The sequence below is a fragment of the Heterocephalus glaber genome, unplaced genomic scaffold (assembly GCF_053883595.1).
Source record: "Heterocephalus glaber isolate CG9 unplaced genomic scaffold, H.glaber_assembly_v1.0 deba00001125, whole genome shotgun sequence".
In the NCBI taxonomy this organism is placed as follows: domain Eukaryota; kingdom Metazoa; phylum Chordata; class Mammalia; order Rodentia; family Bathyergidae; genus Heterocephalus; species Heterocephalus glaber.
Window position 1 is genome coordinate 26,213 of NW_028258198.1, and position 23,348 is coordinate 49,560.

General features: G+C 37.5%; 1 protein-coding gene across 1 annotated transcript in view; it reads right to left on the minus strand.

Moving 5' to 3' along the window:
- The window catches only part of LOC147828363 (ankyrin repeat domain-containing protein 26-like), a gene marked incomplete at its 5' end in the record, with an annotated part of 36,348 nt that extends 14,094 nt beyond the window's left edge, over positions 1-22,254 (minus strand). Inside the window, 2 exons of the mRNA XM_087210203.1 lie at positions 12,133-12,861; positions 22,168-22,254. Of these exons, the coding sequence (XP_087066329.1) occupies positions 12,133-12,861; positions 22,168-22,254 (816 nt within the window). The remainder of the gene's footprint in view (positions 1-12,132; positions 12,862-22,167) is intronic.
- Positions 22,255-23,348: the final 1,094 nt, after the last annotated feature.

The following is a 23,348-nucleotide window of genomic DNA, read 5'->3' on the forward strand; positions in this document are numbered from 1 at the left end:
AATGAGACATCACTTCACTAGAATGGAATCTTTTTTCCATCAAAAAGAAGGACTGTGTGTGGCAAGGATGAAGAGAAACAGCAACTCTCATACAATGCTCGTATGCTCTCATACAAGTCTGGAAAACAGACTGGTACTGCTAGTTTCTCAAAAGGTTAACCACAGAGTTATCACATGATTCAGCAATTCCACTCATAAGCCAAGAGAAATGAAAATAGGCAAACACAAAAACTTGTACATGTATATCCACAGCAGCATTAATAACTGTCAAAATGGAAACTATTCCAAAAGTCCATCAAGTGATGAATTAAAAATCCATTAAGAGGATATTACTTAGAAGAGGAAATTAAGTACTGATACCTGCTACAACACGGATAAATCTTGAAAACATGCTAAATGAAAGAAGACAGTCCAAAAAGAAGCCAGAGCACATATCGTATGAGGACTCTGATACAAAATGTCCCGAAGAAGCAAATCTCAAAGTACATCAGTGGTTCTCTGAGGCTGAGCAGGGAAGGTGATGGCTAAAGGGTATGAGTTTTCCTTTTAGGGTGGAAGAATGTTCCAAAACAGTGGTGATGATTGCTAACTCGGTGAGTATACCAAAAGCCACCAAACCACATACTTTAAATGTCTGAATTTCAAGGTATGTCAATAGTGTTTCAATAAATATGTAACCTTCCCTCCCAGATTCATTTGGTACACATGATTTGGGGTCATATAATGGTGTATAGGTTGGCTTTATATCATCAGCCAGGGCTTAAGACAGCAGTATGCCTTTTTAAGAGAAAGCCATTACATTTTTCATTGATATTAAGTCTATAAAGTAAAAAAAAAAACCCAAAAATACCTTCATTTTACTGCTCAACACACTGAGAGATTTATAGTTCCCCAAACTAAGTAGTTTTTCTTCCCCAAACTAATGAAAAATTACCTTGTGTATTAGGATGCTAATTGGAATATCCAATTCATTGGATTTTAAATCTCCATGAAAATGGAAGTCTCCATTTTCCTGCTCATTTAACTCTGTTTTTGTCATTTTTAAAAGGTTCTTAAATCTGCAAGAATGTACAAAGTGAAGTTTTGAGAGAGTGTTAATTCTTTAAACAGATACTATGTTCTATCGTAAAAGAAGCAAATCTAGAAATTACGATTCTTTCATTTGTTTCTAGCTAACATTATTTGAAAGCATTCTGATGCAATTATAATCTTAGAAGAATATATGCACAAAGTTTATGATATATGTGTGGCACGTAAAGAGCTAACACTGTAACCATATACAGGATTCTAAAATTAATATCCACTTTGGTATATTAACATAAAAATGAACTTATTATTGTTAGCTAAAGCCGAGTAAGCAAGGTGGAAAAAATATATAAAATATACTGATATAGGAATGCTTAAAAAGATAAAGAAAATATACTTTGACACCTTTTAACCATGGTGAACAAGTAAAGAAAGCGGGCACAAAAATCTGGAGGTGGACTGGAGGTGTAGCTCAGTGATAGAGCATGTGTTCAGCATGTGCAAGGACATATGTTCAATCCCAGACCAAAAGGGAAAGAAAAGGAAACAAAACAAAACATCAAAGAGATCATTCAAAGTAGAAAACAGAGGAAATAGCATCTTTGAAATCTGAGTTGGAGAGGTAAAGAAAAGAGGCAGAGTTTAGGGGAAGGGAAATCAACAGAGAAATAATGGATAACCTAAAAGGTTGTTTAAATAAGACGTTTCAGCCTTTCTTACCACAATGTTCACAAAATGCAAGAGATGCAAAACAATGTAAAGACAGACAGTTAAAGGAGAGAAAAATAGTGATTAGATTCATAACAAACTCAAGTTGTCCACAAATAAACAGAAAAGCAGCCATGTTGGGGACTTCAAGACACTGGAAAGCATTCCATTTTCTTCATCTGGTGGTAGAAACATTTGCATCTGCAAGTCATATGTACATTTTGTGTGTATGAGCCATATATACAGTCACTGCTTTCTATCTGTAGGTTAATCAATAGTGGACTGAAAATACTCAGATAAAAACTGCATCTGTACTGAACACATACTGATTTTTTTTGTCCTTACTCCCTGAATGATATAACAATGATTTATATAACATTTACATTATATTAGGTATTGTCAGTAATCTAGAGATGATATAAAGTGTATGGGAGGGTTGCGTAGGTTATGTGCAAATACTACACCATGATATGAAAGAGACTTGAGTGTCCATGGAGTTTGGCATCTGAGGGGGTCCTGGAACCAATAACCTGAATACATCGAGAGATGACTGTACATTATTTATGTAGTATATATGTGTAAAGATACACACACACGTGCACACGCACACACACACACTAAGCAAACAGAAGGTTAATAACACGTACACCTCATGCACACATGGAAGTACCAAAGTGTAATTCTGTGATAGGTTTTATAACTAAAAAAAGAAAGAAGTACAAAGAAATACAAGATAAATCAAGATTAATTTTAGTGTTGTTAAAGATGATATAGGCTGTCTTCAGCTTTAGCAGTGAAATCATTTAATGAATAGTTGATAAGACTTGACATAAAAAAATCTTACCCAGTTAGCTCTTTTTGAAATTCAGCATTTTTCTTCTTTTCTTCATCCAAGGTATATTTCAGATATTCCGTTAGCTCAGTAAGTTTCTTTAATTGTTCTTTATCACCTTCAGACTTTGAAAACCAATTTAAAATTATTTTTTAATCTAGACATTCACTCGTCTTTCTTAAAAATATGACTTCTCATGAGTTCATGAATGTTTTAATGCATTGTATAAACCTGACACCAATAAGTACAGACTTCAAAAATAATTACTTCTCTTAACATAGCTCAAATTAACTTGTAACTTCATAATTCCTTTTCGGAAATTTGTACTGCCAAAATTTGTTAAAAGTTTTACACATAAATGTTGAGGAAAAAATTAAAAAAGAATGGTTATATTTCCATTTTAGTTTCTAAAGATACCCTAGAAGTCTTTCCATCAATAACTTAAGTTTCCCAGATTTATTTAAACCATATTTTATCAAGACAAGTTTTGGAAAATATATACCTGATTTCATTGTATTTTTGAACCACCTGACTTTGGGAAGAGAAAGATACTAATTCTCCATAAGCAGTCTCTCAGGAATTTATCTCCTCCTCCTCCTCCTCCTCCCCCTCCCCCCATCCTCCCCCCCGTTCCCTCCCCCTTCTTCTTCCCTCTTCTTATTCTTTCTTTCCTATTAAACATTTTTCCTTAAAGTTTAAGTCTTCTTTGTAATGTACAGAAATCTAACTTTTGAATGATTCTTGTGGCTATCATCTTGTTTCTCCTGCTCCACTGGCCTCTAATATTCCCTTGACACATGGTCTCACCTACAAATTTAGTGTTTTTATCACTTCTTGTACATTAAAACCTACTTTTCCTGCTGTAATTCCAATAAAGTAATGTGAGGGTCCATCAAGGACTTTTATTTTAATAGCACTCTTAACCGGCCAACTGCTTGGCAGCCTCTGCTCACAGTGTCCACACCTCCTCTCTGCTCCTCTAGCCCCACTGCTCTCCCAAAGGCAGTAGCTCAGTCTTGTCCCCATTTCATTTCAAATTCTCAGAGGCCCTTAAATCAGACCCTTTGACTCTGATTACCTCATCCCCATTACCATCCCTGACCTCTGTTCAGGGGTCATTTATACTTTTACTTTTTCCTTTCAGTTCACTTCTCATAGAAGAAGCCTCACCAGCCATTATTCGGTATGAATTACTTCTGAGGAGAATCCTACACATTGCATATTGAGTCACATTGGTGTTACTTTGAATTTATTCATTTTCTAATCTTGGGGAGGGGGCATTTACCCTTAGAATACTGACCAGCATAATTTATCTTCTTTTCTTTTATAATGCTACTTTTTTCACTGGGGTCAGAATGTTTCCCATTGTTTTCTTTCCAATACTTTCCTGTTCTATACTGTGCTATTACCCATTTTTCAACACCTGAATACATTTGTGCATGATGCTTAATGTAAGAGTATGTCTCCTGGCATTTTAATTCACAGAAGACTCTTTATCATTATATTGTTATGGGCCGGGGATTTAGCTCAGTGGTTTCACCACCTGCTGCGCGAGTGCAAGGACCTGAGTTCGATGCCCGGTATCAAAAAAAAAAAAGAAAGAAAATAAAACATTATATTGTTATGTTATGTATATGAAAAGTATAGCAATAAAGCAGGACTAATTTATGTGAAATCTAGAAAAAATTAGTTCTCCATGTTTCTTCAGAGAAACAATACTCAGAACACTCTGGTGCCCCTGATTACATGTCTTAGTTTGCTTTTCTTGTTGCTGAGACAAAATACCCAACACCCACAAGTTAAGGGGGGAAAGGTTCATTTAGCTCACAGTTTGTAGAAGTTTCAGTTCATAGTTGGCTGGCTCCGAGGCAGGGCGGCATGGCAGAGGGACATCTCAGAGGAGAAGACAAGCAGCAGCAGCAGCAATAAGCAACAAGTAATGAGCCTCTTTCTGTCCCTTCTATCTTATTCAGGCTACCTAACTTTGGGGTGGGTAACACTCACACCCTTAATCCTGGCATCATGTCCTTGATCCCAGGACTACGGCAAACCAATCAGTGGACCAACTTAGTAATCACACACCCTTAATCCCAGCATCACACACTAGATTCAGCCACCTCTGAAAAAGCCCCACCCATGACCACATGAGGCTTTGGGGGACAACTAGACACAAGCCATAACATGTATCTGTGTAATGGAGCTGTGTGGATTAAGTTGCCATGATGTTAAGAAATTAGTTAGTAGGGTTGGGGATTTAGCTCAGTGGTTTCGCTGCCTGCTGTGCAGGTGCAAGGACCCGAGTTCGATCCCTGGTACCAAAAAAAAGAAATCAGTTGGCAGAAGGAGCTGGCTCACAGCTCCAATTCCCCACACACAGTGCATTCTGAGACCCTGATTCCCAATGGGAGAGCAGGAACAACAGCAGACTCTGCAGTGCTTGCTCAGCAGTTACATGGTTTTCATTATACCTCAGCAAACTGTCACCAGACTTGTACATCAATCTTCTGGACTGTTACATCTTTGAGTAGCTGGTAAGCATAAATGGCTGGAAAAAAATCTGAAACCACAATGTTAGGAGTACTAGTTAGCTCTGTAAGATGAACAGCCATTTGTACTTTTTTACTGCCATCTTTTTCCTCTTCTTACAGTCGAAGAGAAATAAATGTTTCTCTGGGAAAAAATGATTGCCTAATGACCTAGTATCTATTCTTGATAAGGATATAAATTACAAGTAATTTATACTCAAAATCTCATGGAAAAGCTTTGATTCCAAGAGAAATTCAAAATTCTAGATTACATAAGTAAATATCCTGGAATTTTAAAAGTTATTATAAAATATTAGCTAGTATTCCAAATATGTAATTATATATCAATGTCCAGAGAAGCATTATTTCCAACAAAATGTAGAAATAACTTTCAGGTCCATCGATGGATAATGGATAAACAAAATGTGGTATATATAAAATATTGATTTTAGACTATCACAATCTTTCTTATTAAAATATTACTGCCAAAGTAATTGTATAAATTCAACTACCTTCTATAAAGAGGACTTCACTACAAGTAGAGCAAGTAGTATCAATATGATTATGACAGATATTTTTATCAATGAGATTTTTCTTATTGCCTAACATATTCCTATATACTATTAGAGAAATAAAAACTCCTTTTCACTATGATGAAATGCAGAAGAGACTGATTTACCCAATTTGCACTGAACAAGTTTTTCTGAAGGTGTTCAATTTTCCATGCTTGCGTTTTGACTTTACTTTTCAGCCTGGAATTTTCAAGTTAAAGTCTAAAACATTTATAGAAAAATAATTATTTTTATGGACCTATTTTTAAAAATCACATAATTTTTGAACATTTGAAAGAATATACACAATCTTAAAAACTGGAAAAAGTCGATGATTTGGTAATTATTGAGGTTCTAGCTGTGGTCATGGATAATTCTTCTTCTGTAGTGTTGTGATGGAGCCCAGAGCCTCATATGTAAAGCACATGCTCTTACTATTGCACTATATCCACAGACCTAAATTTCTCATTTCAAGAAACTTTATCACAGGTAGAATTTCACACAGCTTGATGGAGATTTATTGATTATCTGACATATTTCTCAAATGATATTGCTCATTTGCTTTACAAATGCTCAAGTTATTTGTATAGTGCTTTAAATCATACTTTTGCAGGTGTTCTTGCATCTTCTCAGCACCCTGCACATCCTCTGTGTATCAATTCCATTCTTCTTTCAACTGAAAAAACAAAACAAAACAAAATCTTTACTAATAACCTGCCCACCACCAGTTTTCATGCTACAGTTGTACTGGAACACAGCCACAGTGCTCCACACCCGTACTGTTCATAGTTACCTCTGTGCTGCTACTAAGAGTTAACTGAATTGTTGAAGCAAGGATCCTCTGGCCCACAGAGCTCAACATAACACTATCTGGCCCTTTACAGAAAAGTGTATTGATCCCTGCTCTAGGTCTGAAACACACTATTCCTGATTTTAGCTGTCATCGGGTACTCAAACTGACAAAACCGGAAGGCTGGCACAGTACTATGTGCCTGTAGTCCCAGCTACTTGGGAAGGTGAGTCTCCAGACCAGCCTTGGCAATTCAGGGAGATCCCCGTGTTGCAGGAAAAAACCCAAAAACAAAAAAACTTGGTAAAATGGGGAAAAAGAGGAAATTCCTTTACTCATGCTGTCCTTTTAGTTGTATTTTTATATTACAAACATTATACTGTACTTTTGTATTTTTGTATTCCAAGTATGATTCATTAACCATGAGTTGAAAAATTCTTACACATGACTGACAAGAGGTATGCCAGGGATGCTGAAATGAGCATTACAATTCAGTAACATCTAGATGGCTCCTGAAACTGTTTGAGAAAAAGTATCTACACAAAAGTGAGAATGCCTGGGCCTGAGTCCCAGCTCCACCAGTTACCAGCAGTGGGATCGTAAGAAGATGAACTTTGTCTTGTTTTCTTCATCTATGAATTGGGAGATAACTACAGCATCTACAGCTCACTAGACTGCTGGGAAAATTAACTGATGGAATATACATAAAGACCTTAGAAGAGTATGCGACACACAGTGAGCTATATAAAATCTTTGCCATTAGGTATTTCTGTGTTTTATGTTTTAATAACATTTGATATTTTAGGGAAGCTGAGGCAGAAGATTGCCTAGGTCCCACCCAGCCTTGGTAATTTAGTGAGATCATGTCTCAAAATTTAAAACAGGAGCTGGGTTTTTTGTCACACACTTGGGATCCTAGCACTCAAGAGGCTGAGGCAGGATTGCTGTAAGCTTGAGGCTACCCAGGGGTGACATAGTAAATTCAAGGTCAGCCTGGGATATAGAGTGAGATCCTATCTCAAAAATCAACATGAAACAAATTAGGCCAGGTGTAGTGGCGAATGTCTATAATCCCAGCACTCAGGGAGGCTGAGGCATGAGGATAGCAAATGTAAGCCCAGCCCGGGCAATTTAGCAAGATCCTGTCTCAGAATAAAACATAAAAACAGCCCGGGTTGTAGCTCAGTGGAAGGCCCACGGTTCAGTCTCCAGTGCCAGAAAAAATTGTTTTAAAAAGGTGAAGCAGTAAAGAGCAAATACAGAAGTTTTCAGGATGCACCAGGGCTCTGGGTGAGGCTGTGGCCAGCAAGGTCCAGGGGGGTTTGGAGGAGGGAAGGAGGGAGACACTCACTGTGCTGCTCCCTGGTGCCTCCTGAGCTGACTTCAGGCTAGAGAAAGCAAACTCTGATGGCAGCAATGGAAGAGGTCTTTACAAACTCAACTGGCCATTATTCACAAGGAAGGCAGCAATAAACGCAGCGCATGGGGCCCGAAACACACCCCATTGGTTAATCAATGAGACCCACTTATTAATTCCAGTAGCCAAGGGTACTTTACTGTAACAATTTACAGCTTATTTTCTCTCAGCACCACTCAGTGGGCAATGATCACACAGACGGTGCTTCCTGGATTGAGTATTACATATGTGACTCGACCACAAGAGGGGGCAAAAGCCACGGAGCTGAAGCTACTGGACCTTTTTGCTACACAAAGGTCCCAAATCAATTCCTTTCCAGTAAGTGCTGGGCTCCTTTTGCAAGCACTCTGATGAGCAAATGAAGGGTGTGTGGTGTGGGTACATAACAGAGCTTTTCAGTTTGTCAAATGCATGGTCTATAAATCCCAGGTATAGCTATATAATGAAGAAAGACATTTCTTTTCTATGGTGAGAGAAATATGAACATTTGATAGAAAATTGTCCTCTATTAGATAAAGTGCTTCAATTTTATATTTCTTAAAATATCTTTATAATATAAACCTCATTATGTCAATCTTTCAAAGAAATGATTGGTTATAGTGTAAAATAATAATTATTATTTTTAGACAGGGTCTTGCTTGTAGTTCAGCCTGCCCTTGAACTCACTATGTAGCCCAGGCTGGCCCCAAATGGTGATCCTCTTGCCTCAGCCTCCTGAGTGCTGAGATTACAGGCATGCACCACCATGGCCAATCTTAATTTTTTTCCTAGTAACTGCTAAGGAAAAAATATTTTCAATTTAGTCAAGGACAGGTGATGACATGAATATCAAGACATTATTCTCTCCTTAAGTCAATTAATTTATACTTAGGCCAGATTATTTCTCTTCAAAAAACAAAAAAGGCAATGTAAGATTGCAGACCGGCTGAATTGTTCTCCACAGACCACTGTGGTGCAAACAGTGTCATCACCAAGAGTCAAACGGGACGAGAAAGCTTCATAGCAAAGAGTAAATTGTGAGCCACTTCTGAATACTGGAGGCCAAATGAAAAGAAACTACAGAGACGTCAGTACAAATAAAAGCAGGGAGAGGGTGACATCAGGCCACTAACTCAAGAGGATAAAACCCAATGGCAGGGGGAAAAAAGTGAGTGCACAGTAACTGGTGAATGTCTATAGTAGCATTAAGTGTAGCCAAAAGTGACCTATCAACCACCCACAGGTCCTTCAACTGATCAATAGATACATGAGGTAGACATATAATAGAGTTCACAACTCTGCAACAGAAAGAAATGAGCTATAACACAGGTAAACCCTGAAAACACTATGCTAAGTGAAAGAAGCCAATCATGAAGGATACATGTGAGCCCAGTCTGTTGGCGCATGCCTGTAATCCCAGCACTCAGGAGGTTGAGGCAGAGGATTGCTGTGAGTTTGAGGCCAGCCTGAGCTACACAGCAAGACCTTATCTCAAAACAAACAACAACAACAAAAACAACAAAAACCAGGACAAATGTGTATGACTCTATTTATATGAAATGTCCAGGACAAGGAAAATAGATACTAAAAAGAGACTGACGGTTTCCTAGGACTGGGGAAGATGGAGAGACAGCTGAGGGATTTGGGGTTTCTTTTCAAGGGGATGAAAATGATCTATAATTGACTGTGGTGGTGCTTATGTGACTGAGTAATACTAATAGATGTTCAATCTTACACTTTAAATGAGTATCTGCATTATAGCTCAATAAAGTCGCTTTTAAGAAAAATCCAATGGCAGAACTTAGATAATTTCTTAATTCTTTATTTTAGATATAAATACATGATCTGAATACTTCCATACCTTTATTTTAAAATGAAACAAAAATGAAGGAAATGTGTAACTTTTCAAATAGTTTTAAAATTACACACTCCTTGTTTAATGACTGAGTTATATTCCTGTGACAAAGGAACATCCTTAAATGAGGAACTGTACACAGCATGCACATCACAATATTCAGAGCAAAGAAATGGTCAAAGGAAACTCTGACTTGATGACTTTGCTTTTATCTGCATAACTCTTACATGCAGTATTGTAATGTATAACAGAACATAAAAGTACAGTACTGTATTGTACAGGAAAATCAGCAAAAATTACAGTACTCTATAAACTGTACTGCACAAAAAAGTATTGAGGCTCTCTAGACAAGATGTACAGAACTAAAAAAAAAAAAAAAGATGGGTTGTAAGTCCAGGGGGTGGGTTATAAGAACAGCACACCTCAGTTGTAAGTAGGTTGTTAAATGAGGAATATCTGCATCCTAAAACATTTGCCTTTTTGAGAAAACACTTTCTATACAACTCATCTTGAAATCCATGATATAAATATAAAAAGATTCTATATTCACAAAAGTGGAGGTAAGAAATAAGATAAAGTTCTGAAATATTTTGTTAAACATTATCCTCTGATTGAATCTGCCTATATCACTGTGACGACAGAGATACCACTAAAAATACTGCTTAACAGAAACAAGTCTCTCAACATTGCTGTAATTCTCAACTTTCCTAAGGTCAAATATTTCAAGGAAAGATGTGGGAAATTGTGAGAAAAATGGCAGAAAGAAAGAGTAACTTATAGTATAAAGATAATAAAATTATAACAGTCATAATGAAAATATAAAAGAAATCTATCCACTGAAATCACGATTCCAAAACACTGTATTTTTTAAGCAGCTGCAGATGAACAGCTGACATGTTACATTTCATACATACTTGACTTCTGATTTGACTTAATTTAGGGCATCCGCCAGGTCTTGCTGAAGTTGTCTCACAACTACCTGATAAGATATTTCAGTTACTGACTTCATAAATCACCTTATCTTTATGTTAATATTTAACTCACATATCTTCTGAAAAATATCACCACCCACATCAGGTCATCTTTCCAAGTCATCTTCATTTATATGCTCCTGTTTATTGCCGAGTTCACTTAGAGACATGGAAGTGGTGTCTGCCTGGCCAGTCACTATTCTGTTCCTGGGACACTAGACTCAACCCTCTACCCACTCCTTCTCTGATGAATTTGCAATGCTTACAACCTACTTAAGTCTCAAGAAGAAATGGGCACATGGGTGGGACTGGTGGTGGTAAATCCCACATATTTTCCCTCATTTTGGTTAGAGACTCAAATTAACTTTCGAGTTATATTAGAGTTTATGTTCAACTCTCTGCTCAAATCCCTCCAATAGGTGCCTGTATCATAATAAAAGTAAGTTCCTAGGTAACATGGCCTTCACCTCTTTCCCTGACCTCAGCTGATACAACTCTCTCCCCTACGCACTCCATTCCTGCTGTACATGAATCCCACCACCCGAATTCCTTAGCTGGAAAATGGAGATTCAATGTCCAGGTAATATCACAGATTGCTACAATTATCTTGGTATTGGATAAAGTCATATCCTTTACACAATAGGAACAGCCTCAAAATGAAAAGTACAAGAAAGTTACTTGGGGGCTGGGGATTTAGCTCAATGGTTTCGGCACCTGCTGCACAAGCGCAAGGACCCAAGTTCGATCCCAGGAACCAAAAAAAAAAAAAAAAAGTTACTTGGGAAAATGTTCAATAGACCACATGTACCCATAGGAAGATTAAATCAACTATGGTTTTGCTGTAAATTGCCACATTTCCCCCAATTTATGATTTAATGAAAAGTTTATGCCTTTTAAAGACTTGAGAGGTCATAAGAGTATATAATTTGAGATAAACATTTTCAGCTTTGGCTTATGCCAACATGAAAACAAATAAAATTATGCCAAACAGAAACATATAGCTACAGCAGGAAAAGTATCATAAAATATGGCAGCTATACTTCAATTCATCTGGGAAATCTGGAATGAACTGTCAAAGTAACCCATTTAATTGAATCTTTTTGCTGGGGGTGGGGGGGACTAGGAATCATACTCAGGACCTTGTGCTTGCAAAGCAGGCAGCGGAACCACTGAGCTAAATCCCCGGCACAGTTGAATCTTAATTTAAAAATGCCCATAAACATTTCCATTCATCTTCTTCATCACGGTCTTAAAATACAGCAACCCAAAGATTAAAATTATTTCATGGTGGGGGGCAAGTCAGGGGTACAACCTGAATGCAACATGCACCAGGACTTGGGTTCAATTCCCAGCACTAAAAAACTCTCAGATCTAACTTTTTGTGTGGATTTCAAATTCAGTTCTACATAACTCTGAAAGTTTAAAACAATGTGTAATGAAGACATGATGATTTTTAATTTTCCATATTTTTGCGGTACAGGTGACAACTCAAAAAGTGCACAGATGTGTGCTGCTGGGGTCAGGGCAACAGGGACACTCATCACTTTGGGGGTCACTTTCTCGGGAACCAGATCTGAGTTGTATTCATCCTGATACATGTGCTTAATTTCCTTCATTGGACACTGTGTTTGCTTAAGGTCTCTTTGTATCTGTTCTAAACCTGAAGAATTTTCTCTAAGAGTGTCTCTTAAATGATGGAGCTCAATTTCTAGGCTACTGAATTTTCTTCCAGCTTGAGAAAGCTGTTGGGAAAGCATCTCATTTAGGTTAGATATATCAAAACTCAGCTTGTCCTGTAAATGAGCCCACTCTTCCTTTGCTCTCTGGAAATCAAGTTTCACACCTCCTTTTGATGTCTGACTTTCATCATAACTGTGTACAGCAGCAGCCAGACTGGAATGGCGTGATTCAAGGTCTGTTTCTGGTCTTTCCTTGATTTGTTTTTCATTCTCCAGTTTAGAATGTAGCAGGGTATTTTCTACTCTCAGACTAAGATGTCCATTACATTGAAATATTCTTTCCTCATTCAGTTTTATTGTCCTTTGAAGGTCTTCATTCTTTTTATTTGCAATTTCAATATCTTCCAGATATTTCTTTTCCTTTACCTGGTTCTGATTTTTTATTGCATCTCTTTCTAGTCTTACCCTGGCAATTTCATTCTGCAACCTGTGATTTTCATGTAATACATCTTCATGACTAACAGAAATCTAAGTAAAACAAAGGAAACATTTAGCTAGCACTCAATAAAATGACATATTGCAATTTCCTCAGAAATTAAATCATCTGCATAGTTATACAATGAAAAGCCTGCAATAAACATATATCCAACTGAGTAAAAGCTTACAGAAACATCAAAACTTACAGAAGCATAAGTACCCAGAAGTTTGAAAGGTTTTAAAAAAAAGTTGAAATGAAGGCACAATCCATAATTGTAAAAAAAGAAACAGTAATTCTGAGGAATCTCAGAATTGGAAAAAATTTTTCTGAATTACAACAGATTCAAGACATAAACTAAAAATGTGACCACATTAAAACTTAGGTTTACATTCTGATATCTAATATATACATAGCCAGTGCATAGTAAACACTTAAAGCTCTACAGGTATTGTAACAGATGAAGTTTTCTAAAAGTCTTTCAGTTCCTTCATCCTGAAAATATTATACAGTCTCCTTTTCTAACATTTTTGAAGTTATAAGAATGAGTTATTGATAAATGCTCAAAGTAACACACTAAGTACTTCTACATACATCAAGAACTCATTTAGTTATCTAATTCTGAAAAGAAGAGGTTAAAATATAAGCAAACCAACCACAGGATTTCCACAGGTCTTTGACTCTACACCTAGTACTCTTTCAACCAACCAGTTTCTTCTGTAATATAAATATGTAAATAAAAAGGTTCATATTTGAAAGTGTGTATGGTAAATGAGATGAAATTGGTAGCACTCCTCTTAGAAAATCGTGAGATAGGTCCCACCGCTCCTGGCCCAGAGCAAGGGGATTCCCGGCCACCATCTGTCCAGTCACTCCCAGCCCAGTGGAAGGGGCTTCTGCACCACCGTCCCACTGCTCCCGGGCCAGAGGTAGGAGCTTCCGGGCTACCGTCCGTCCTGCTGCTCCCAGCCCAGAGGGAGGGTCTTCTGAGCTGCCATCCCAACCTCTCCCAGCTCAGAGGAGGTGAGCCGCACTTGCGCCAACAGCACTCTCACCCCCCACCCCCGGGTTGAAATGAGAAGACACTTAAATAAGTCTCAAAACCAGACTTCCAGATCACCTACAACAACCCCAAAGGGAAATGAGATGGAACCATTTTTTTTTTTTGGTACTGGGGATTGAACTCAGGACCTTGTGCTTGCAAGGCAGGCAGCAGAACCACTGAGCAAAATCCCCAGCCCATGGAACACTCTTATACTCAACCACCTGGACCCCCTGAAGTGGGAACAAAAGAAGATCTGCGAAAAATGAAATCAGAAATAATTTCTCAGGTAACAGCAGAGATTGTGCTCATAGTGCAAGACATGATTAATAAATCTAGAGAGGAGCTGAGGAATGTAATGGAATCCCAACATAGGAAACAAAGGGAATCCATAAAACAGATCCAAATAGATTTCCAGGAGATGGAAAAAACTCCATTGAAAGTCTACACATCAGGATGAGCCAATGTGAGGACAGAATTTCAGATATAGAAGATAAGAGTGGAATTAGTGGAAAGGAAAAGAAAAATTGATTCAAAATCGTAAGGGAACATGAGAAATCAATCCAGCAGATGCTAGATGATGTAGAGAAGAATAACATCAGACTGACTGGAGTCAAAGAAGAAACAGGAGAGTGCAGATGAAATAAAAATCTCTTCACAGAATTGCAGAAAACTTCCCAAGCAGGGGAAAAGAACTTGACATACACATAAATGAGACATATAGGACTCCAAATAGCCTTGATCCAAAATACTCTACACATAGGCATACAACTATTAAGATTCCAGAAACTCAACAGAAGAACAAAGTTCTACAAGCAGTTAGAGAAAAGAGACAAATCTCATACAAAGTAAAGCCCATCACAATCACAGCAGACTTCTCAACACAAACCATCAAGGCAAGAAGAGCTTGGAGTGACGTATTCCAGGCCCTAAAAGAAAACAGCCTCTAACCCAGATTGATGTACCCTGCAAAACTATCTTTCAAAATTGATGGAGAAATGATACTTTCATGACAAAGAACACCTTAGGAACTTCATGAATACCAAACCAGCACTCCAAAAAGTTTTAGACTATATCCTAGGAACAGACAATGAGGATCCCAACTCCAGGAAGAAAAGCAGAATGAACCCATCTGGCATGACAAGAAATTAAATGTAAAGGGGGAGAACCCAACAACAAAAAAGTCATGACAATGGTAAGTCAATACATTTCAGTTATAACCATCAATGTTAATGGTCTCAATTCACCAATCAAAAGAAACAAACTGGCAGAATGGGTCAAGAAGCAATATCCAACAATATGCTGCATACAAGAAACACACTTAATTCAAAATGAAATCATAGACTGAAAGTTAAAGGGTGGAAAACAATACTCAATGTGACAGGAACCCGAAAAAAAGCAGGAGTAGCTATCCTCTTTGCAGATCAAGTAGTTTTCAAACCAACATTGATTAAGAGAGACAAAGAAGGACACTACATCCTTGTAAAGGGAAGAATCCAAGAGGAAGAGATGACAATCATAAATATCTATGCACCAAACACTAGTCCACCCAACTATATAAAACAAATACTAACAGACATGAAAAGTCCTATATGCACTAATAAAATAGTAGTGGGGGACCTCAATACCCCACTATCACAAATAGATCAACTAGATAAAAAATAAGTAATGAAATACTAGAACTCAATTGATCTCTTGAACAAATAAACTTAACAGATGTTAACAGTGTTTCATTCCACAAAATCAGAATACACATTCTTCTTAGCTGCACATGGGTCATTCTCCAAAATAGAGCACATACTCACTCCTAGAACATGTTTAAATAAGTGCAAAGGAATTGAAGTAATCCCTTGTACATTATCAGACCACAGTGCAATGAAATTGGAGATCCATAGCAAAAGAAAGAGGAAAAATTGCATAAACATGTGGAAATTGAACAACACATTTCTGAATAACCAATGGGTCACAGGAAATTAAAGAAGAAATCAGACAGTTCCTTCAATTAAATGACAATGACAATACAACATATCACTATGGGACACAATGAAAGCAGTCTTATGAGGGAAATTCATAGCACTGTACATGCATATTAGGAAAACAAAATGAGCCCAATTAAACAACCTGATGCTGAACCTCAAGCTTCTAGAAAAAGAAGACCAGGACAAACCCAAAGCTCTTACAAGGGAGGAAATTATAAAGATCAAAGGAGAAATCAATGCAATGGAGACTAAGAGAATGATACAAAAAAAAAATCAATGAAGGGGCCGGGGATCTACCTCAGTGGTTTCGCTGCCTGCCTTGCAAGCAGAAGCACCCGAGTTCGATCCCCGGTACCAAAAAAAAAAAAAAAAAGCAGAAAGTAAAATTCAATGAAGCTAAGAGTTGGTTCTTTGAAAGAATCAACAACATTGACAAACCCTTAGCCAACCTTGTCAGAAAAAGGAAAGAAAAGGCCCAAATCCACACAATTAGGAAGGAAAAGGGTGAAATTACAACAGACCCAGCAGAAATCCAGAGAATCATCAGTACCTACTTCTGGAACCTATATGCCAATAAGATGGAAAACACAGAAGAAAAGGACAGATTCCTAGATACATACGAATTACCAAAGTTGAACGAAGAAGACCTAAAAATTCTGAACAACCCAATATCAACCAAAGAAATTGAAAACATAATAAAAAACTTAGCAACTAAGAAAAGCCTGGGCCCTGGTGGCGTCACTGCTGAATTTTACAAGACATTTAGAGAGGAACTACTGCCACTACTATTTAAACCCTTCAATGAAATTGAAAGGGAAGCAGTACTCCCAAATTTATTCCTGGAAGCAAGCATCACCTTGATCCCCAAAGCAGAGAAAGACACAACCAAAGAGGAGAACTATACGTCAATTTCACTAATGAACACAGATGCAAAAATCCTTAATAAGATACTGGAAAATAAAATGCAGAAGATCGTCAAGGAGATCACACACCCTGATCAAGTGGGATTCAACCCAGGGATGCAGGGATGGTTCAATATAGGCAAGTCAATCAATGTAATACACTATATCAATAGAGCCAAGAACAAAAACCATATGATTATCTCCATAGATGCTGAAAAAGCATTTGACAAAATCCAACATGCATTTATGATAAAAACCCTACAAAAAATTGGAATAGATGGTCTCTACTGCCGCAGACCAGCTGCAGTCGATGCAGGGTAGGAAGGGGAGAGGTCTCGGGCCGGCGAGTGAGAAAAGAACCGTCGCAAGCAATGTGCAGGTTCCCTCTGAGAAGTCTCAGGGTCTGATTTATTTTTATATCCCTAAGCACTAGCTAGGGAGCATTGGGCGGAACATGTTTACATTTTAGGTTGCCTTAGCAACATCTAGTGAGGTAAAGGTTATTTTTACTAAACAGTATGTTTCTCTAAGCTGATTCATTTCATTGAACATCATGAATACATTTCTTAAAAATCACAATTGTCCCCTTATTTTCCCATACCTAAGTAGAACAGAATGTAACAATCAAAATCTCCAGAGGGTAACTTAATTAAAATCTCTACAGCAGCGGGGGTACAAGCAAGATTTAATTAATTAAATGTCAAACTTGTGGTCACCAGCTAGCCCTTGAGAAACTGCACAACAGTTAATATAGTTTGCTATTAGCTCTCTACCTCTCTATACCTCTATTTATCTTAACTAACTGTCATTTGGGTTCATAGTTCATGAGCAGGAGATATTTTCAGCACTGTGAGAAATATTGAATAACTTGCCTCCTTAATGCATTTACCTGTCCCAACTTTCTCTCTATTTCTTATTTCCCACTATTTCTTACATCTAAAGTCTGTCCTTTCAACCTCTTCATAAGACCCCTTTAGTAATAAGAAGATCAGCAATAAGAGGGGGGAGTTATAGTAGTGGGAAAACAGGGAGTTTCAGGAGAGGTTTCTTTAGAAGTGGATGTGGCAATAGGACTAAGAGAAACTGGAATTTGGGACTTTTGAGCCAGGTCAGATTTCAATACATCATTGCCAATTTGCCTCATGGAGAGTTTGTTGTTAGTCACAAACACAATGACTCCTGTGACCAGAGTAACAATTTTAAACATTATGGCATGAAAAAAATAAAACATGAGGGTACGATGTGTTCCACCTTTCTTTTCCCCAAGCTGGAACTTTGTCAAGCAGCCTTGGAGGTCAGTTGGGCTTCGCCACTCTACCTCAAACTGATAAAAGCCATCTATGAAAAACCAACAGCCAGTATCATACTAAATGGTCAAAAACTGAAATCCTTCACACTCAAAACAGGAACAACACAAGGAAGTCCACTATCACCACTCTTGTTCAAAGTAGTTTTGGAAACATTAGCCATTGCAATTAGACAAAGAAATAAAACGAATAAACATAGGAAATGAAGAAGTCAAACTGTCATTATTTGTGCAGATGACATGATACTGTATATAGAAGATCCCAAGAACTCCACCAAAAGTCTTTTATACTTAAGAACCAAATTCAGTAAAGTAGCTGGATACAAGGTCAACACACAAAAATCAATAGCTTTCCTCTACACGAACAACAGATTCACTGAGAGAGAAATAGGGCAAATAATTCCTTTCACAATAGCATCCAAAAAACTGAAATACCTAGGAATCAACCTAACGAAAGAAATCAAAGACCTCTTCTCTGAAAACTATAGCACTCTAAAAAGGAGAGATTGAAGATGATATCAGAAAATGGACAGACATCCCTTGCTCTTGGGTAGGAAGGATCAACATAGTGAAAATGGCCATACTTCCAAAACTGCTATATAGATTCAATGCAATTCCAGTTGAGATCCCAGCAGCATACTTCACGGACCTTGAGAAAACAATCCAAAAATTCATTTGGAACAAGAAGAGACCCAGAAAAAAAAAAGTATAAAGAGGGCCCAGGATTGAGCTCAGTGGTTTCACCACCTGCTGCGCAAGCATAAGGACCCGAGTTCGATACCCGGTACAAAAAAAAAAAAAAAAGACCCAGAATAGCAAACCCAATTCTAGGGAACAGAGACATGGCAGGGGGTATCACAATCCCAACCTGCAACTATACTACAAAGCTACTCTGATAAAAACAGCATGGTACTGGCAGAGAAACAGACCTGAGGACCAGTGGAACAGATTAGAAGATGCACAAACAATGCCAGACACACTCAGCCAACTCATCTTGGAGAAAGGAGCCAAACACCCTCACTGGAGGAAAGATAGCCTCCTTAATAAATGGTGCTGGAAAAATTGGGTTTCAACTTGCCAAAGAATAAAACTAGACCTATATCACTCGCCATGCACTAAACTAAAATCAAAATGCATTAAAGATCTAAATATTAAAATAGAAACACCGAACTGGCTAGAACAGAGGTTAGGTAGAACTCTTGAAGACATTGGTGTAGGAAAATATTTTATGAACAAAACTTCAGTTGCCCATGTACTAGTACAAACAATCAATAAGTGGGATCTCTTCTTATGAAAAAGCTTCCGCACAGCAAGAGAAACCACCAGCAGTGTGAAGAGACAACATACAATGTGGGAAAAAAAGCTTCACCTGCTTTTCCTCAAAGGTCTATTATCTGGAATCTATAAAGAATTTTTAAAAATCAGACTTCCCAAATTTAGAGACCCAATCTGAAAATGGGCATCTGAAATGAACAGACATTTCTCATACAAAGAAGTAGAAATAGCAAATAAATACATGAAAAAATGTTCAACATCACTGGTCACTCGAGAGATGCAAATGAAAACAATGCTGAGATTCCACCCCACTCCAGAAAGAATGGCTGCTATCATGAAATCAACCAATAACAAATGCTGGCAGGGCTGTGGGGAAAGAGGAACCCTGCTCCACTGCTGGTGGGAGTGTAGACTGGTGCAACCACTGTGGAAATCAGTATGGAGACACCTCAAAGAACTAGGACTGGAAGTCCCATTTGACCCTGCTATTCCCCTGATGGTATCTTCCCCAAAGAATTAAAAGAATCATACTACAGTGATGTATGTACACCTATGTTCATAGTAGCACAATTTGTAATAGCTAAAACTTGGAAACAGCCCAAATGCCCATCAACTGGACATTGGATCAAGAAAATGTGGTTTTTTTATAAAATGGAGTCCTACTCAGCCATAAAAAATGAGAAATTAGCGATTTACAGGTAAATGGATGCACACTGAGGTGATACACTTAAGTGAAGTAAATAGGACACGTGTAAATACCGAATTAGTTTCTCTAGTGTTAGAAACTGAAAGTGTAAATAAGGACTAAAAGGTATAATAGATAACGTGAAACAGGAAGAAACGGGGCAAAGCAGAAGGGGAAGGGAAGGGGTAGGGTAAAGGAAAGAAGGGAATGGAATTACTATGAGAAAATAAAAAAATGGAAACAAAGTCTTTGTAAATAGGGAGGGATGGGGGGGTTGAAGGGAGGGCAGGGGAAGTAGGAAAAATAAGTACCAGGAGAGATTATGTAAAGGTACAAATTTCCAATGATGAAGGTCATTATATTGTACACCTAAAATGTAACAATGATTAAAATGTATAATTGATAATGTGAAATAGGAAGAAAAGGTCTAAAGGGGTAGGGGATGTGGGAGGGGTAGGGGAAAGGAAAAATTATAAGAAATGGAAGAAATGGAAACAAAGTCTTTATAAATGGGAAAGGGAGTGCAGGGAATGGGGAAAAAATAAGAACCAAGATGCATCATGGAAAGGTACAAGTTCCCAATGAGAAATGTAAATGTGTTGTATACCTAAAATGTACCAATGAAAGAATTTAAGAAAGAAAAAAAAATGATCGTGAGATAAGGTGCTGTTGCAATAACTTTTTGTTTCCTTTTCAGTGTCTGAAATGCTACTAAATGTGACAAATGACAAGACACTCAGCTAATTTAATAGAAACAAAACGTCAGCTCTTTACTTGGAGTGCACTGTCACTCTTCTCAAAAGTGAAGAAATTCCTTCTAAAATAGGATCTCTGCTGGCCACACTTCTCCTTCTCACCCACTAGTGGTAGTAATCAACAAACCTCCACACTAACACACCAATGGGGTGAAATCACTGTCTAAAACTAGAACGTTTCCTGTTAGTAACAAGGATTTTAAGATCACAGAAAAACCATTAATGCCTGTGGGAAATATTAAAAACCTCTCCTTGAGGTGAGGTCATTGTGAATTTGAACACATGACTGCTGCAGACCAGTGGAGGTCAATGAAGATCACTACTTTATAAGTCCAAAATGGTACCATCCCCAAAATATGTATACTATATTTAGTACAGAAAGACTGATGAAGGACTGAACAAGGATTATGAGAATGTTTTCCTGAATTCCTATTATTTAGATGGCAGAAACTATCTATCTCTAGACACATTTTTATATTTAGATAAATCCATTTTATACATGAGCTTTTCATTAGTAGAAATCAGAATGTAACTGCTAAAGAGAAAAATGGATTAGCACTATGTGAACTAAGCTTGCACACTCTGTAAGTGCCTTGCTACTGAGCTACATCTCAGGCCTTTTTTTTTCTGAGATGGGGTTTCATTAAGGTGCCCAGGATGGCCTCTAAGTAGCTGAGATTACATGCATGGACCACAACACCTGGTGATTACTACCTCATTGGGGAGGGGTTGTACTGGGGATTGAGCGCAGGACTGTCAAAGCGAGCTGTATCCCTTTTATAAATTTCTAACATGGAGACAGGGCGTTGCTAATCTGCTAAATTGCCCAGGTTGGGCTCAAACTTGCTATCTTCCTGCCTGGGCCTCCCAGACAGTGGATGAAAACATTTCAGTAAGTTACCAATTTCTTATATTGAACTGAAATAAGAAAGTTGTTATTTGTATCCAAACACCAAAAGTATCATTTTGGAAGGTATGATTCTCTTAATAGGTAGCGGGGTTGATCTGATGACCCCTCAATGTAGACACTGAATATGTTAGAGACCAGGAGGCAAACTGAATCCTTAACCTAGCAGTTGGTAACATGGAACTCCAATCTCAAGGCTCCGGGAATAATCACTGTTAAACATGCATCCAACTCGGGTTGTCACTGTTGCACTGTTTCTAACATTGGAGAGTATACAGACGGAAGCACAGACATTGTTCAGAAAAAAATTCTGGCTCAATTCTCAAGTTTAGCTACAAGTTTCTACAGATTCTAAGAACAGCGTGTCTATAATTAGCTAAAATATTAGAAGATTAAATAAATATTGTGACTTATGGATTCCATAAGTAATTTCATTTGGCCTAAACTACCTTATTAAAGCAAACAAAACAATATTAAACCAGAAATATGAATTTAAACTTTTACCCACCTGTTCCTGGCTATTTTCACAGCCATCAAGCCTTTTTCCCTCTTCCTCTGGTTCCTCTGAAAAATGTATATATAAAGGTAAAATGAACTACTAAGATCAGTTAGATAAAGTCTTTATAAAATAGAAAAAATAAAAATTAATAATACAAATTGATTTTTATTTTCCCAGTTTAAGAATTTGAATTAAGCCTAAGTTTTAGGTGAATACTGAAGAAATACTTTTAATTATCCCCAAATTAACAAATGATTTGGAAAGACATTAGATGACACCACAATTCAAGACATGTAGATCTCTTAAAAGATTCATCAAATTCGACTCAGCACAGATGAACTCTCAGAAACATTTAAAATAACACAGAAACACATAAGTCCACAGTTCACATTATTCTCTACCTCATCACAGCTACTTTTAAACAACCCAGTAAGCATGTTATCATTATGGTCTCTAAAACTAGTTACTTCTTACACCTTTATCAGTGTACACTCTTATCTCTGAGATGTCTTCATCCACTCTTCTTGCAACTTTTTTTAAAGACTCAGTCTGTTACGTGAATTTATCCTTGATTATGATTTTCCCTACATACATAGGTGTCTCTTTCTTTGGGGTTACTTTAGTATTTTTATCAATGTTTCTTCTGTATCTTTACCACCTGAACTACAAACATTTCTTTATTAACCGATTTGCTCCTGAACTGGGATGGGATAATCTTTGAAATCGTTATGTATACACAGTCTTTCTTCATCTTAATCTATAATTATTTATTGAATTCTTGCTAAGTACTAGGCACTGGGGTTTAAAAGAGTACAAGTAAAAGGTATCATGGATGGCTTTTCCAGAAGTAATACCTGAGCTCAGAATTAGAGTGAGGTTGGCCACACAGAGGTCAGGAAAGTGAGACAGTACAAAAGGCAGGAGCAAGAGGGCAAAAATATATGAAATGGAGGTAGTACTTGTCTAAAAATAGAGGGAGTGTAAGGGAAAATAATCACTAGCTATTAATAAACCCAGAGATTGATGAGGGCAGACAAAGGACAGGGCTGAAGATGGAGAATAAGTCAGATCATGGAAGCCTATAGGTAACTTTAAGATGCTTGGACATTAATGCTTTGAAGAGGGGCTCATGGTCAGATTTGTTTTGGAGATTAATCACTCTAAACAGTGACAAGGATGAACGTGAGGGC